The sequence below is a fragment of the Sminthopsis crassicaudata genome, chromosome 1, assembly GCF_048593235.1.
Source record: "Sminthopsis crassicaudata isolate SCR6 chromosome 1, ASM4859323v1, whole genome shotgun sequence".
NCBI lineage: Eukaryota > Metazoa > Chordata > Mammalia > Dasyuromorphia > Dasyuridae > Sminthopsis > Sminthopsis crassicaudata.
The window spans coordinates 513,118,251-513,133,102 of NC_133617.1; the positions used below are offsets into that span (position 1 = coordinate 513,118,251).

General features: G+C 34.9%; 1 protein-coding gene across 2 annotated transcripts; it reads right to left on the minus strand.

Moving 5' to 3' along the window:
* Positions 1 to 2,418: 2,418 nt before the first annotated feature.
* ISCA1 (iron-sulfur cluster assembly 1) lies at positions 2,419 to 14,852 on the minus strand. Of its 2 annotated transcripts, none has more exons than XM_074281662.1 (4): positions 14,626 to 14,852; positions 10,160 to 10,213; positions 5,549 to 5,654; positions 2,419 to 4,253 (listed from the first exon to the last, which is right to left on the minus strand). In XM_074281662.1, the coding sequence occupies exons 1-4, from the start codon at positions 14,704 to 14,706 to the stop codon at positions 4,105 to 4,107; spliced, it is 390 nt and encodes a 129-aa protein (XP_074137763.1). In that variant the 5' UTR covers positions 14,707 to 14,852; the 3' UTR covers positions 2,419 to 4,104. The 2 variants fall into 2 exon arrangements, with proteins under 2 accessions (XP_074137763.1, XP_074137764.1); XM_074281663.1 differs by lacking the exon at positions 14,626 to 14,852 and adding an exon at positions 14,144 to 14,468.

The following is a 14,852-nucleotide window of genomic DNA, read 5'->3' on the forward strand; positions in this document are numbered from 1 at the left end:
AGAATAATCTGGCCATAAGTCTTAGCTGGCTTCATTTAAAGAGCATTTATAAATATTTTCCAAAGAGCATCATTCTTTTAGTTCAGTGGTGGAAATGTAATCAGTTTAAACCAAATTAATAATAGGACAAATGGTTTAGTTCTAGGATGAATCACATGAGACTGAAAATTAAATCCAGATATAAATTCATCCAGGCCTTTAGGCAGCTTAGTGTTTTCACAAGTTCCTGAATTTCCTGGTTTCTCAGGTCTCAAACCATAAGAAATGTTGCTTCCTGCTCAACAGGAAATACTGGAAATCTTCCAGATCAATGTGAATCCTACCCCCATATCAAAACAAAAATGTTCCCATCTGCCATGATGGAATCACTTTGATATATCACACTGATAATAAAGTACAGAGCGCTTTCCCCCCAAAAAAACTACATCCTTAGCATACAAAATTCAAAAATATCTGCTAAACTATGCCCAAAGGGCTATCCAACAGTGCATACCCTTTGCCCTAGCAGTGTCTCTACTGGGTCTGTATTTCAAAGAGATCATAAAGGAGGAAAAAGGACCCACATGTGCAAAAAATGTTTATAGCATCCCTTTTTGTAGTGGCAAGGAATTGGAAATTCAGTGGATGCCCATCGATTGGAGAATGGTTGAATAAGTTATGGTATATGGATGTGATGGAATATTATTATTGTATAATAAACGATCAGCAGAATTTTTTCAGAAAAGCCCGGAGAAACTTACATGAACTGATGCTAAGTGAAATGAGTAGAACTTTGTATACAACAAGATTATGTGTGTTGATCAACTCTAATGGACATGACTTTTCAACAGTGAGATGATTCAGGCCAATTCCAATAGAATGGGTGGAGAGAGCCATCTTGAGAGAGAACTCTGGAGACTGAATGTGGATCAAAACATAGTATTTTCACCTTTTTTGTTGTTTACTTACTTTTTTTCCCCCTTATTTTTCCTTTTTTTTTTTTGATATGATTTTTCTTGTGCAGCATGGTAATTGTGGAAATATGTGTAGAAGAATTGCATATGTTTAATATATATTGGATTACTTGCTATCTAGGGAAGAGGGATGGGGGGAAAAAGAGGGAAAAATTCAGACTACAAAGATTTGCAGGGGTGAATGTTGAAGACTTTGCATGTATTTTGAAAATGAAGGGCTATTTTTTTAAAAATCTGTTAATTTGAATTAAAATGAACCAATTGGTTCTTGAACCAAGAACCAATAGTTCTTGGAATGATTAGCAAGTTTCTAAGCATTACCATACGTAGCAATTAAGAGAATTCATCATATAATACATCAAAGAATCAGTGTAGCAAAGCATCAGATATCCTCCTAAAGAGAGAGAGCTGTTATGGTTTGCAATGGGATGCTGATTTTAAAAAATGAGAAGTGATAGAGGACTGAGACTAAATTAATGTAATTCCCTTGGCTGAGGTTCAGGTCATCAAGATTTTCATTGTTCCAGGGATCGTATTACCAAGAATGAAGATTAGTCTGTCAAAAATTTTCTTCTGCCTACCAAGTATCACATAGTATATAAAGTACAACCACAAAATATGCAGTTCTGGCCACAGCAATAAGTCAAGTTCAAATGAATATATTATGGACTATACATATTGAGAACAAAGTATACCCAATGGCCCAGAGTGATTTTAGGTAGGCAAAATAAAATTTCTTGAAATTATGGTTTTAAGCTGAATCTCAAAGGTGGTAAACAAGGCACCCAAGACTTTTAGAATCAGATCCCAGAAATGGATCAAAAAAATCATGTAATGTGGTTCAACTGCCTCACCTCTGAAAACACTTTAGTTTCACCCTAGGTGGCACTTTGGTATAATTTTGGAGCCTTAGCTGTTTCACCTGTAATGTGGAGAGGATACTTATAGCACTTACCTCACTGGGATGTCATGAAACTCAGTAGAAGCAACAGATATAAATGCTCTTTAATGTCAGATATGATAAACATTATTATTGGGTAGAAAGAATGGCACATTCAAAAGACAGGGAGGGAACTTGTGTGGAAGATCCAAAATCAGCTTGCTGAGTAGATGGTCTGAATAAGGAGGTAATAAGAAATGAGGCTGGTGAAAAGTACTGATGAATGATGGGGAGCTTTGAAGGAGAGGTTGTGTTTCAATTGTGGCTGCTAGAATCTTGAGCAAGGCAATCTGTGATATGATGAAAACCTTTTTTGAGGAATGCTGAAGGAGTGCTGTTTGTAGGATAGAATGAGAGGGGAAAGAGGAAATCCCGGGGTGTGGAATCCAACTAGGAACTATGGCAGGAAGTAGCCTAGATATGAGGGTGAAAATTAAGAGGGTTGTCCTCCTGTGAATGATGATTGTTACTAGCCTAGCCTACAATACTTATATTCACCTTCAAAAAAAGAAAATCTCATGCTTATACAGATGATACAATTTTATTGGCAACAAAGACTTCTACACACATTATTGCACAAATTATAAATGGATGAACAAAATAATATTAACTACACAAGTTGTTACTAGCACTTACATAATATTACTTTTCAAAGTTTTGTGCGTGTTGTGCGTCAGGTTCCTATGAACAGGATGCAAGTGAGCAGGATATGAACATGACAATCATATTTAAAACTTTCAAACATGAAGCATAGATACTACCACACAAAACAAAGCATTCAATGTGTCAAAACCCAGCAGAATCAAGAACTAGGATATAAAATGAATAGTGTCAGAGAAAACTGTGGGGAAGAATATTAATTTATGTTCATTTTTTTTAAAAAGGCTATTCCTTCAATTTTCCAGCAATACAAATTAGGATTCAGAAATGAAATTTTAAACTTTAGAAAAGACAGCCATATTCTACTGAAGGGGAGCACAACAGCTATAATTATACTTTTTTTTTTTTTAAAGAATTTTCAGATTGCTCCATTATTCACCCTCCTTGACTTTTTGAATTGTGGTTATGCAGATATAAAGAAAAAATGTAATTAAAATAGCTTTTTCACCAAATTCTGTCACTTAAGGAAAATATAGCACTCCAATGAACTGAAGGACTAAGGAATTCAGTTAACATACCAACCAGCTAAAAAGGTCACTTTGTTCTTTTTACAAACAAGACAAACAGATCCTTACTTCCCTCTACTGCTTAAGAACAAAGATAGAGACAATCTGTGTGACGTAGATCTTTAAAGAGGCATTGTAACAAAGTAAAAAACCCACTTTTGAGTTAAGAAACTTCAGGTCTTGGCTTTGCCATTAGTTAGTTCCATGATCTCAAAGCCATGATCCTGGAGAGGTCACCCTACCTTATCAGGCCTTTTGGAGGCTGGACTAGGTGACCTATGAGATTCCATAGAAGTCTAAAATTCTAAATGCGTTTAGGACTCATGCTTTAGCAATACAACCAGAATGAAAGAACAAGGAGTAAAATTTAGAGACCTTAGATTTTTCCTTTTAGAAAGCATTGTCACCTACAAATTCTTTTCAGTGTTCCTAAACACCCTTATCTATACAAAGTGACCATGACTGTTACAAGTTAAGGTCTCCTGATGAAGAAAACTTTGATAAACATTTTAAAAGGCTATGACAAATTTGATTAGGTGAAAAATCTCCAAATTCCTTTGCCACCAGGAGTCAAGATTTTTCTGCCTCTAAATTTTGAGAGCCAAAAATCAAGGATTAAAATGCAGAAATGATTTAAACATTCCACAATTATGCCTGCTTATCAGATATCCACTACATGCACATCTATGTGAAATGTAAGACTGATCTAATCAATAAGATAAAGACAATGAAAATTTGTTCTAAGAGAAAAAACAAATGGAGATATAAACTCAGAATAAGAATTTTTTTCTTTACAGAATAGGATAGTGCTCCTCAGAAATTTTCTAGAACTCAATCTGTCACCTAAAACATGGTGCAAAGACCATTTTTTTTTTCTGGAATTTAACACAATGGTTTTATTTTCAAAATGCATTAACTTTATTTTCCTCATAAGGCAGCCATACATTACAAGGCTTAGAACCTGAAAGAAACATGATTTCTTTAGAAAGCCACATCGTTGAAAACGAGCATTCTTGGTATTTAATGACAAAGTAGTCCTGAGTTTTCAAATGTTAAAGCTTTCTCCACAGCCACAAGTTCCTTTGATGTTTGGGTTATTGAAAACAAATTCACTGGACAATTTGTCTTCTACAAAGTCCATTTCTGTTCCTAAAAGTGTTAGTTGTGCTTTCTTTTCGATGAACACTCTAATTCCTTAAGGAAAACAAAACATAAGTTACACAATGCCTGAACATCCTTGTAGAGCTTGCCAAACCAAAGCAGAAGTGAACTTCAAACAGAAACTACAAAGCTAAACAGGAAGTCAGTGTATGTTTTAGAAATTCTGTTAGTTTCCTTTTTTTTTTTCTTTACCAATATTACAATTCATATATAAAAGCAATTACAATAGGGTGCTAGCGTTCTGCATAAGAGCAAGTCAATGATGTTTCCAGGTAAAACTTGGATTTACTTTCATTGCATTCAACTGATATTAAAAATGAACAGAATCTAATAATTTTATAAAGATTGAAGGTTTTACCTACCAAAAGAACCAAAATATTCCCAGGAAACAAGTATCATGTCCTTTTTATTATTATTTTTCAAAACAGGTTTGGCTATTCCATTGTTTGATTCTGAGCCATGCACAATGACTGTTAAACTAAATATTTGCTATTTTAACAATACTGGTAATTATCATGGAACTGTAATGAAACAACAGCACATGTAAAATACAAAGCTACCAAAGTATGGTTGCGTTTCTCTTTGTAAAAGAATAAATTGTATTTAAGCGTAAATCTTATTTATAAAATCTTGTTTGTTCCAAGAAAGTTCTTTTAAGTGAATTAAATTTTAGAAGTAATTTTTAAAAAACTGCTTTCATTAATAGCAGGCTCAGAAACCTGTTACTCCCTAGGCTTTAAAGAAAGAAAAAACTCCCAAGAAGGGTATGTGGCAAGAGATTATTAGCATCCCTCAGATAAAGGGAACAAGCAAATGAAGCCAAATTTCAGCATCAAAGGTATATAAATCATGTTCAATCTAGGGCACCTCATACCGTATGTTCCACACTAGAATTAGGAAGTTTTCCCTAAGGTGAAGAATTATTCAGTTCTCTTTCAAAGGAACTTTTGCCAGATCGTGGCCATCTAGCTGGGAGATAAAACATTCCAGGCAAAACACTACAATTCCTAATTATAAAAGCCTAGAGATGAGGCCAAGAAAGAAGATAAGAATTTCCTCAAAGCACAGACTAGCACCAATCATTTGAATAGTTGTGGGGCTGCTGCTTCAACCAAAAAAACAAGGTTGTATGGGGGCACAAGGAGAAGCATTAGCTTCCTGTAAACTAAGAAAAGCAGACAAATGCAGATGAATGAAATGACTTTTTATTATTTAAAAAGCTCAACAAAGCTGGCTCACTAGATGAAGTAGCATATGCTTCATGCAGTGAAGGAGGATAGGATATGGGGACACATCAAATTGCCAAGTATTTTTAAGAAATGACTTACCATCCTGAACAACTTCTTCATCAGACTCTCCTTTTGTCTTGGTATATTCTAAAGTATAAGAAAGTCCATTACAGCCTCTGGTTCGGACACCAACTTTCAGACCTACCTGAAAGAGAATTTAAAAGTGCTTTTTCTTAGACATAAATTTTGCTCTCATGTTAAGATAACAATAACTCAAAACTCAGCTATTAATATCTATTTATCCATTTGTAAACTAGAAAATGTAGATAATTATTTTTCTGGTTAAAATGGCTCTGTGTAAAGATTAAGCAGAAATAAGCTTCTTTTCATTACAAGGTTTATCATATTCTGCTCACTAAAGAAAGCACTTAAAATAAACTATCTTTCTATATTACAAAAAGACTTTATAAGCCCCCCCCCAAATTTTAATGTTTCTTTTCCTCTTAATTTTATGTTAGTCATATATTGGACTGCTTGCCATCTAGGGGAAGGGGTGGGAGAAAGGAGAACATCTGAAGCACAGAGTTATGCCAGGGTCAATATTGAAAAATTATCCGTGCATATATTTTGAAAATAAAAAGCTTAAAAAAATTTTTTTAAATTAAGTTTCAATATAAACATTTACACCTAGGTAACTGGCAAATGTTAAATATTGAGAATTATAAATTAATTGTTAACTGTATAAATTTAAACTGATAAAGTTTTAATAATGCTGTTTAAACTTAAAAGTCTATAGTTACCTTTTTTTTAAACTAGTTATTAAACATTTGTCATCAGAAAAAAAAAATTATGTTAGTATAACATCTCTGCTGAGGCTATAGACACTTTACTTGTATCTACAAAACAAAGAGCACTTGAAGCATAACAATTTTACTCTATGAAGTTTGAATCTCTATGGAGAGACCTAAGACAATTAATAGTGAAAGTCTGAGTGAAACTGGACAAAATAGAAGAAAAACTTTTCTTGGGAAAACTCCTTAAACTCTTACATGGTGAAGAAACATTATAAAGAATACTTTGTGAGAAATCATCTCTGAAGAGACAGAATAAAGTACAGAGGAAAAAGATGAAAAGAAATTCTTGAGATGAGGCTTCTTATCTGGAGTTAATTGAAATGGTAGTTATATAAATGAGATGAGAAGCCAAGCTGCAGTAATGGTCAGAAGCAACTCCAGTGTCTTTATACATTGTAAATAATAATTCATGTCTTTATGTTATGAACTTATTAAAATACTGTATGGCCAGTAACTTTAACATTTAAACCGGAGATTAAGGGTATTGATACATAGATACAAGCAACTGTTTATGGGGAACAAGGTATACTTAGGTTAACATGCTTGCTGAATGAAATGAATGGCAATTAATGAAGAAATATCTACATATATGCCCTGGATTATTTTAGAACTCAGTTATGAGTTCTAAAGAACAAGTGGAGGGATTGCCAACACAAATGGGCTACAAGTGAGTGTTATAGACCCCAATTCCCACTACATTAGTATTTAAGCTCTCATTAAAAACAAACAATAAACAAAAACAAAAATCCTGAGACCCAGAAAGATGATGAAGTCTGTTCAAGTTACTCATCAAATTAGTAGCAGAATCAGGGTTAGACTCTCCTGATGTCTACTCTAATGGTCTCTGCACTAAAATAATCTCCCAAACAAACCTGAGATCATAAGTCCTAAAAGATCCCCTAGGATGCCTCTCCCTAGGAGAACAACTTGTCTCTTTCTATTGCTTCACCTTTACAGAATAGGCACTAGGAAACATATACCAATCCCAGAACTCTATATTCTGTATCCTTTTGGACTATTGCTCTAATGGGCCACTTCCTTTTAAAATTTAAAAATAAACAAACAACCCTGATTTTAATAAAACCAAGAATAAGTTTATAAAGATTTACAATTGAAAATGAAATTTTAAATATAATGCACATCCACAAGTTTATCAGTTGTTTGCTCTGTATCTTCTGTTTATTCACGTCTACATTTGTGCACAAAATTTTCTTTTTATATAATCCCAAGGAGGATGCATACTATTCCTCTGGTTTTGTTTTCATTTTCAAAAACTGGTAAGTCCCACAACCTTCCCCAAATCTGATATTTTTCTTAATCTTTCTATTTCTGTTAATGGTATCACAATCCTTCCCATAACTCAGGATTAAGACCTGTTTTTTGTATGCTCTTCCCTTTCCCCTGAGAGCCAAACAGTTGTTACATTTTATCACTAAGTCTCCTTCCACCTGTCTCCTTTTCTTCATTACCACCCCAGTTCAGGACCTAATGTTTCTTACTTGAATTTATTTCAACAGGCTTTTTATAAACTGTTCTGCAGTCTTTCTTCTCTCCAGTCTATCCTATAAATCTATGCCTTTGTTCATTTCACCCCACTTCTCAAAAACTTTTCATTCATACCCTTTGCTTAGGCAGAATAAAATTTTCTTGGAAATTAAGATTTTGTCTCAACCTAATTCTCTAGTTTCCTGGTCTATTTTTCTGAATTCATTTGCCCCACATTCCAGCCAGATTAGACCTTGACCTGTTTCACAAGCACAGCTTCCTCTCTTCTGCCCCCATTCTTCAAGACAATCTGAAGGACAATTCATGTTCACACTAGAATTAATAATAATCCACATTAGGTTCTGAAACCAAAGTTTGCATCACACAAGGGAAGACACAACCAAACAGAAAATAACTATTAGGAATGGATATGGACATTTAAAATAATGCTGTACAGCAAATTGTCACAGAATATAATCTTATATGAAAATCTTTGGCTATGTGTGTGTAGTTGTTTTCTGAAACTAGGTCTTCCCTGTTTTATTCAGACTATAAGTGTAGTGGCCATTCATGGGTTAGAACCTAATTCTATTGCATTTTTTACCTGACTGTTTTGCCTATCCTTATGCAGCCTAGAGGCCCTCCACTCTTGGGTGTTTACCATACTCAATTTGTGAGTACTCAATGTAGACACTCAATTGGCATTAGCCCTTCTAGTGTTCAGAATTTCCAAACTCAAGATTCACCAGCTTCAGTCTCCCCCAGGAGCAGGGATTTCAAGTGTACACCAGTCTGATGATACTACTTATATTTCATTGGAAAGCAAACAAACAATCCTAAAGTTTAAGGCATTACATACTCCAATTTTTTTATGGGTATGATAAAATGACTCATTGTACATTTCTTATTATCTCCAGTTTGACATTTTCTATAAATAGGAAATCAGGTATAGTAAAACATTAGTCTTCTCAAAACTCTGAAACATAGTATTATCATAACTAAATGTAAAGTTCCGTTCCTTCTATGGGCTTCAGATGATATTGCAGTTTAAATGTCTTAATTTGCATAATTTGGCTTTCTCCTCTTCCTCTATCCCTCAATCCTAGTTGAATAGAAAATAATCAAAAGCATAGCTGTTTACATTTTTGAAAAAGAACAATTCCTGTTCTTTTTCAAAAATATCACTGGAGGATGGCAAACTTTAGTGACTATGTATTTTTAGGCTTAATATATTAAGTATATTGCCACTTAAAATGTGGAAGGAAAGAATAAAATAAATGTTTTATTCATAATTAGGAGAAAGTGTTTGGGGAAACATAATATGATGGAGTTAAACTGAGTGTATTCTTCAAAGAAAGTGATTGAAAGTAGTAATTATTTAAGTCTGCCCCCCCTTTCTTCTCCACTTGTAGGCACTGGAATGGTGGCAGAAGAATTAAGGTCTTTTAAACATCTTAAAAAACAACAACCAACTTTTTAAAAAAAGTATGAACTTAATGTCAACATTTATAAACAACAAAAAGAATTGTTATGTGGTTGTTACATAGTTGTAGTAAATTTAACATAGCACAGAATGAAAAAAAATCAGCATTAAAAAAAAAAAAAAAGATTCACTGAGGGCAAATAGCTAGTTAGTGGTAGAATCAGACTTAAAACCCAGGACTCCTGATTTTCAGGAACATGTTTTACTATGTCTGCCACTCATTTTATAGATTTGTGAAGATTCCGAATCAAATGAACTGGATCAAGGTCCTTTAAAAGGTCAGGTACAAAAGATAGATGTGATTTTTACTTTTTCTAGATATATATTACTTAATAGCAGCAACACATAAATAAACCCATTATTTTTAGTTATCTTTTGCTCCATAACCTTTTGAAAGCTTACTTGATTTTAAATGGAATGACAAAATTCACATTGAAAATGTCTTTGTAAATCACTTCTAACTTGGCAGTTTCTTTCTCCCTCTGATCAATCAATAACTATTAAGTTCCTACTAAGTCTCAGGCACTGTGCTAAATTCTGGGGGTGGGATAATAAAAACATCTCCTACCCTTAAGGAATTTGCATTCTAATGTGGGAGAAAAGAAGTATACAATGAAATACAAAATATATTTAGGAGATAAGCAAGATGCAAACCTGGACATATATCACTTGTTTTAGATAAAGAAATTATAGATGTCAGTGGTGAGGGGACTTTTGATTATTTATTCCAACCCCCTCTTTTTTATAGAGGAGAAAAAGGGGGAGCCTAGAGAGAGTATTCTCCATAAAATCTAGAATTCTTCCCACTATGTATTGTCCTATGTAGTCTAAGTGTAAACTAATTTCCCAACATAATCTGTATTTCATGGTTATACATTTCCTACTTACATTTTCAGGTTTATCTTTAAGAAGCTGTTTTATCTTATTCACAGCTGCTGGTGTCTGAAAAACAAAAGAAAACTAAATAGTTAGATGTCTACTTTACCTTCTGGGCAGATTTAGTGTGCTTCTCAATAAGACTCATAATAATAGCTCATATTTTACAAAGCAGTTGACAATTTATAAAATCACTTTCCTTGATACACAAGTGAAACAAGTTACCCAAGAGTAAGCAGAGCTACTAAGTTGCAGAATGGGGAGCAATAACTCAAGTCTGAACCTCTTTCCCCTCTCCTGGGCATCACACACAAAAACTTGGTTACATTCCAGTTTTCACATTTTGTGCTTAAATATTTTAAAGTACTATACCCAATGCTTGGATCTACTTTATTTTATTTTTTGAAAACAGTCTACTAGCAACAATGTATCAATGTACCTACTAATTTGGTATTCACAAGTAAAAATTGTCCAAGTCTGCCCCATTTTTCCCCACTGTTAGGCACTGGATTGGTAGCACAAGGATTAAGGTCTTTTAAGCATCTTAAAAAACAACTACTAACTTTTAAAAATTATGAGATTAACATGCAGAAAGCTGTACATGAAACTGTTTAAGAAGCATTAATAAAACTACTGTGCTGTGTTCCCTCCCTTTTGAAATGAAACATCTTTTTTGAAAGGGCTCTGAAATAAAAGGTATAGTACATATCATCTGACAAACCAAGCTTCAGGCCTACTGGTGGTTGTTGCTAGACCACTAGTTTGTTGCTCAGTCAAAAAAATCCTGGATTCAAAAAGTACAAATGCTTTGGTCCAATAGAAGAATGTGTGGACTGAGAAGTATCCCACTATGTTCATGTCTCTGTCACTCTTCTCCCCCAACATTTTTAATAGAGGTGAAATCTGATAAAAATAACATGTTTGGATCAATATCATACATTTCTAAATTTAGGAAATTGAAAATATGTACAGAAATTTGTATTTGAATGATGTCGTTTCATAGTTTTTTGGATTTGGGAAAAGCACAGTCCAAATCTAAATTCTTCAATTCCACTAAAAGCAGCAGTGGGGAGATGTGTGTTAAGGGGCATTAATATCTTAAAGGAATTATAAGGGTTAGAAGAAAAAAAGGAAAAGGACATCAGTGACAGACAGACAAGTTAAGGAAGAAATATGAGGGGAAAAAAGCAAGGTTATATGAAATGGGTCATCCTTTTTAGGTATTAAAATTTCTACCAATTATCAGTTTCATCTCTATAGCCAAACTAATTCTAACATTTAGGACAGCAAATGAGATGAAAACTGATTCATTATGAAGTCATTTTTAAGCAGGAAAACTGCTAGAAGCTAGAGCTGTAAAGCAGTCCAGCTTCTCTAGAAAGTAATTTTTAATGATGTCCCCAAGTCACTAAATAGTACACACTGTGATCCAACACCAAGCTTATACTCTAAAGTGATCAGAGAGAAGAGGCTTATTTGTAGAACTTTCTCTTGAGTAAAGAATAGGAAATAAATTCAATGGCTCTTTAACTGGGGAATGGCTGAACAAATTAAAAATATGTGAATGCAGTAGATTATTGTTGCTAAAAAATGTTATTTTAAAAAGGTAGATTCAGAAAACTGGAGAGATCTGTATTAACTGAGGCAGACTGAAGTTAGTATAACTTTATAAATGACCACAATGTTGTAAAACCAAGCCAAGTCAGATAACCATTAATTAAAACATCTCTCATGCACTAGGCATTGTAATAAACACTTGTAGTACAAGGCAAAAAGTTTCTGTCCTCAAGGAGTTTGTAATCCGATGGAGAGATAAAACATGAAATCAATTGTGTACAAGAAAGGATAAATGGAGATATTCTCAAAGACAAGACAAGAAATCAGGAAAGACTTCTTGCAGAAATTGAAATTTCAGCTGAGACATGAAGGAAGCAAGGAGATAGGTAGGCATAGTTTTATAGGCAGTGAAAATGTTTGGAGCTGGAAGATTAAGTATCTTGTGTTAAGAATATTGAGGATAGAGTCACTGAATTGGAAAGCTGATGGAGGAAAATGATGTGTAAAAGGAGGTCAGTTGATGAAGGACTTTAAAAAAAAACACGGTTTCATACTTAATCTAGAGGAAATAAGGAACCATTGGAATTGAATAGGGAATGACAGGGTCAAACCTGCGTAGCACAGGAAGGCGACCATGAAAGATTGATCTCATTTGATCCTTACAACACCCTTGTGAAATAAATACTATTATCCCCATTTTACAGTTGAGGAAAGTGAAGCTGAGAGAAGTAAAGTAACTTGTCTAGGATAAAGGATCTGAACTAGATCTTCCTAACTCAAATCCCTGCTTTTCTATCCTTTATCTGTACAGCAACATTCCCTTGACTTATTAAGGTCTATGATCCATATAAAGCTCAATCACATCTCTAAGACTCTTAAAAGACTTCATGTGTTCTGCCTTTTAGCAGGGAGCTTCTCTTTAGCAGAGAAGTAGAATGAGAAATATATTTTCAGACATCTGTGAATTTTTCATGACTATGTTTGTTAAAAGGCAAAGTTTTTATTTGGGCAGTAAGGATGCTTAGGAGAAAGTGGAAAAGAAATACAGGACAGTAATAGTGATAATAAAAAGAAAGAAAACATTAATGAATCATTTTAAAATACCAAAAGAGCACATGAGAAAGTTTAGAAATGGGTAGACATAACAGAACATTATTGTATTTACCATGTTAAATTTGAAATATAAGCAAAAAAAAAACAAAAACAAAACAAAAACAAAACAAAAAACCACCCAAGCTATGTATAATGGAAATTTATGGCTATCAAATCTTTTTCTGTTCATGTTCAGAGAAATGCTCATATTTGTGGATATTTGTTGTATTTGTGATAAAAGGAAATATTGACAAGAAAATAAAAATTAAAAACAGACAGAGGCTTCAGTAGAGGTACAGATAATGAAAGTAGCATACATTTGTGGATGAGCCACTTTTTATTTTTCCAGAATATGCTTGCTTATTTATCACAAGGAAAAAGGAGTCTTTAGGATGTATTATGTGGGAGGGAAAAAAAAGAATCAATTGCATTAAAAAAAAAAAAATCAGGAATGAATTTTGAATTTAGAGAGAACACTGGAACCGGAGAAAAGAAACAAGCCAGGGACAAGTGCATCACCTTGTCTATGATCATCTAGAAGGTCCTTTCCAGCTTTAAATTTATTATGATGGGTGAGAGTGAGGAAGGAAATCCATATTTATATAGCATTTATTATATGCCAGGCCCTGTTTTAAGTTTTTAACAAATATTGTTTCCATTTGATCCTTAAAGTTACTTTCAATTTTAACACTTAAAAAACTCGGTTCTATAGTTATCCTTTAGTCACTTATTTTCAGAATTAATGTGTGTCAAAAAAACGTCTACAGGAAGCTCTTTATTAATCAAAAGGGAAAAAAACAAGAGAAAAGAATGCCCCCCAAATAGTAATGTGCTTCCTAGTGTAATTACCATCTACCAAAGTCACGAATTTTGGATGTTTGATCTATCCACGTTTAGGCATATTTGATGTTTACTTGTTTCTGTGGTGTGTATTTTTAAGCTTTCAAGACACTGATAATAATAGGTTCCCTTCCCTTAGGGTTTAAGATCCCATCTTTCTATAGTTAAGTCAAGGGAGCACATTCAGTAAAGGAGGCAGCTAGCTGTAGCGGAATTAATGATTGACGTCTGGATTGAAGCCTGGCTCTCCAACTTTCTATCTGTACGGCTGCCTTTCCTTTACCTCCTAGACCTTTTTTTTCTTTAAGGGTTTTTTTTCTCTAATGATCTCTACAGACGCTTACAGTTTCATGTGATCTTCAAAATGTAGGTCCTTTAGTAGCCCAAAGAGGAGAGAAGGTTAGGGAACGAACCATCTGATCTTTGTGCCTTTGACGAGTCTGTATTCCTGTTTATTACATTTTTCAGACATGGTCAAAGAAATTTGTTTTAACTGACTGTACTTACCATCATTATTATACAAAGTGTTCCGTGAGTGTGGGTGAAAATTAAAGTCAATGACAATGTTTTAAAAGAGCATAGATAAATTATTAAAAACACCACCACAAACGCTGCCCCACGCACTGCTCCCCAGAGTTCTGGATCACCAACACAAACAGTCTTGAGGCCCCGCCCCTTGCCCGCCTGGCGAAGGGTTCTGAGGCTGCGCGGGTTGCTGGGAAATGTAGTTCGTCCTCAGAGCCGCTTTAACCCTTCAGATTCAGGACGCGACACTTGTTTACCTAGCTCGTTCCGAAATCCAAGAAATCCCAATTGCTCTGGGTGGCAAGTTTTCCCTCTCCCCAGCCCGAGGAACCCGAATGGCTCCGGAGTCATTCCCTTCATCACCGAGACCTCTCCTATAACCCGGAGAAATGGAGGTGAAATGAATGTCAAGGGCCATTAGGAGCCCGGATGGGACCTAGTCGCCGCGCACACACTCAACTCACCAGGGTCAGGGCTGCCCGGGTGGGCTGCAGCTTCCTCTTGCTCACCGCCCGGACTGTGGCTCGCACCAATGAAGCGGACATCTTTCCCTCCTTCGCCTCCTCCGCCTCCTCCTCCCCTCCCTTTCCCTTCTCAGGGAGGTCCCGCTGCACCTCAGCGGCTCTCCATGGACACGGTCGGCGGGCGCGCTGACGCCACAAGCTGCCGTACGCGGTACGACGTGTCCCAT

Coding starts and splice junctions, on each gene's coding strand:
- ISCA1 (XM_074281662.1), bottom strand. CDS start 14,706: ATGTCCGCTTCATTGGTGCGAGCCACAGTCCGGGCGGTGAGCAAGAGG. Junction 5,655..10,159: donor TTAAAGATAAACCTGAAAAT/GTAAGTAGGAAA, acceptor ATTCTCTTTCAG/GTAGGTCTGAAAGTTGGTGT. Junction 4,254..5,548: donor TGAAGAAGTTGTTCAGGATG/GTAAGTCATTTC, acceptor GTTTTCCTTAAG/GAATTAGAGTGTTCATCGAA.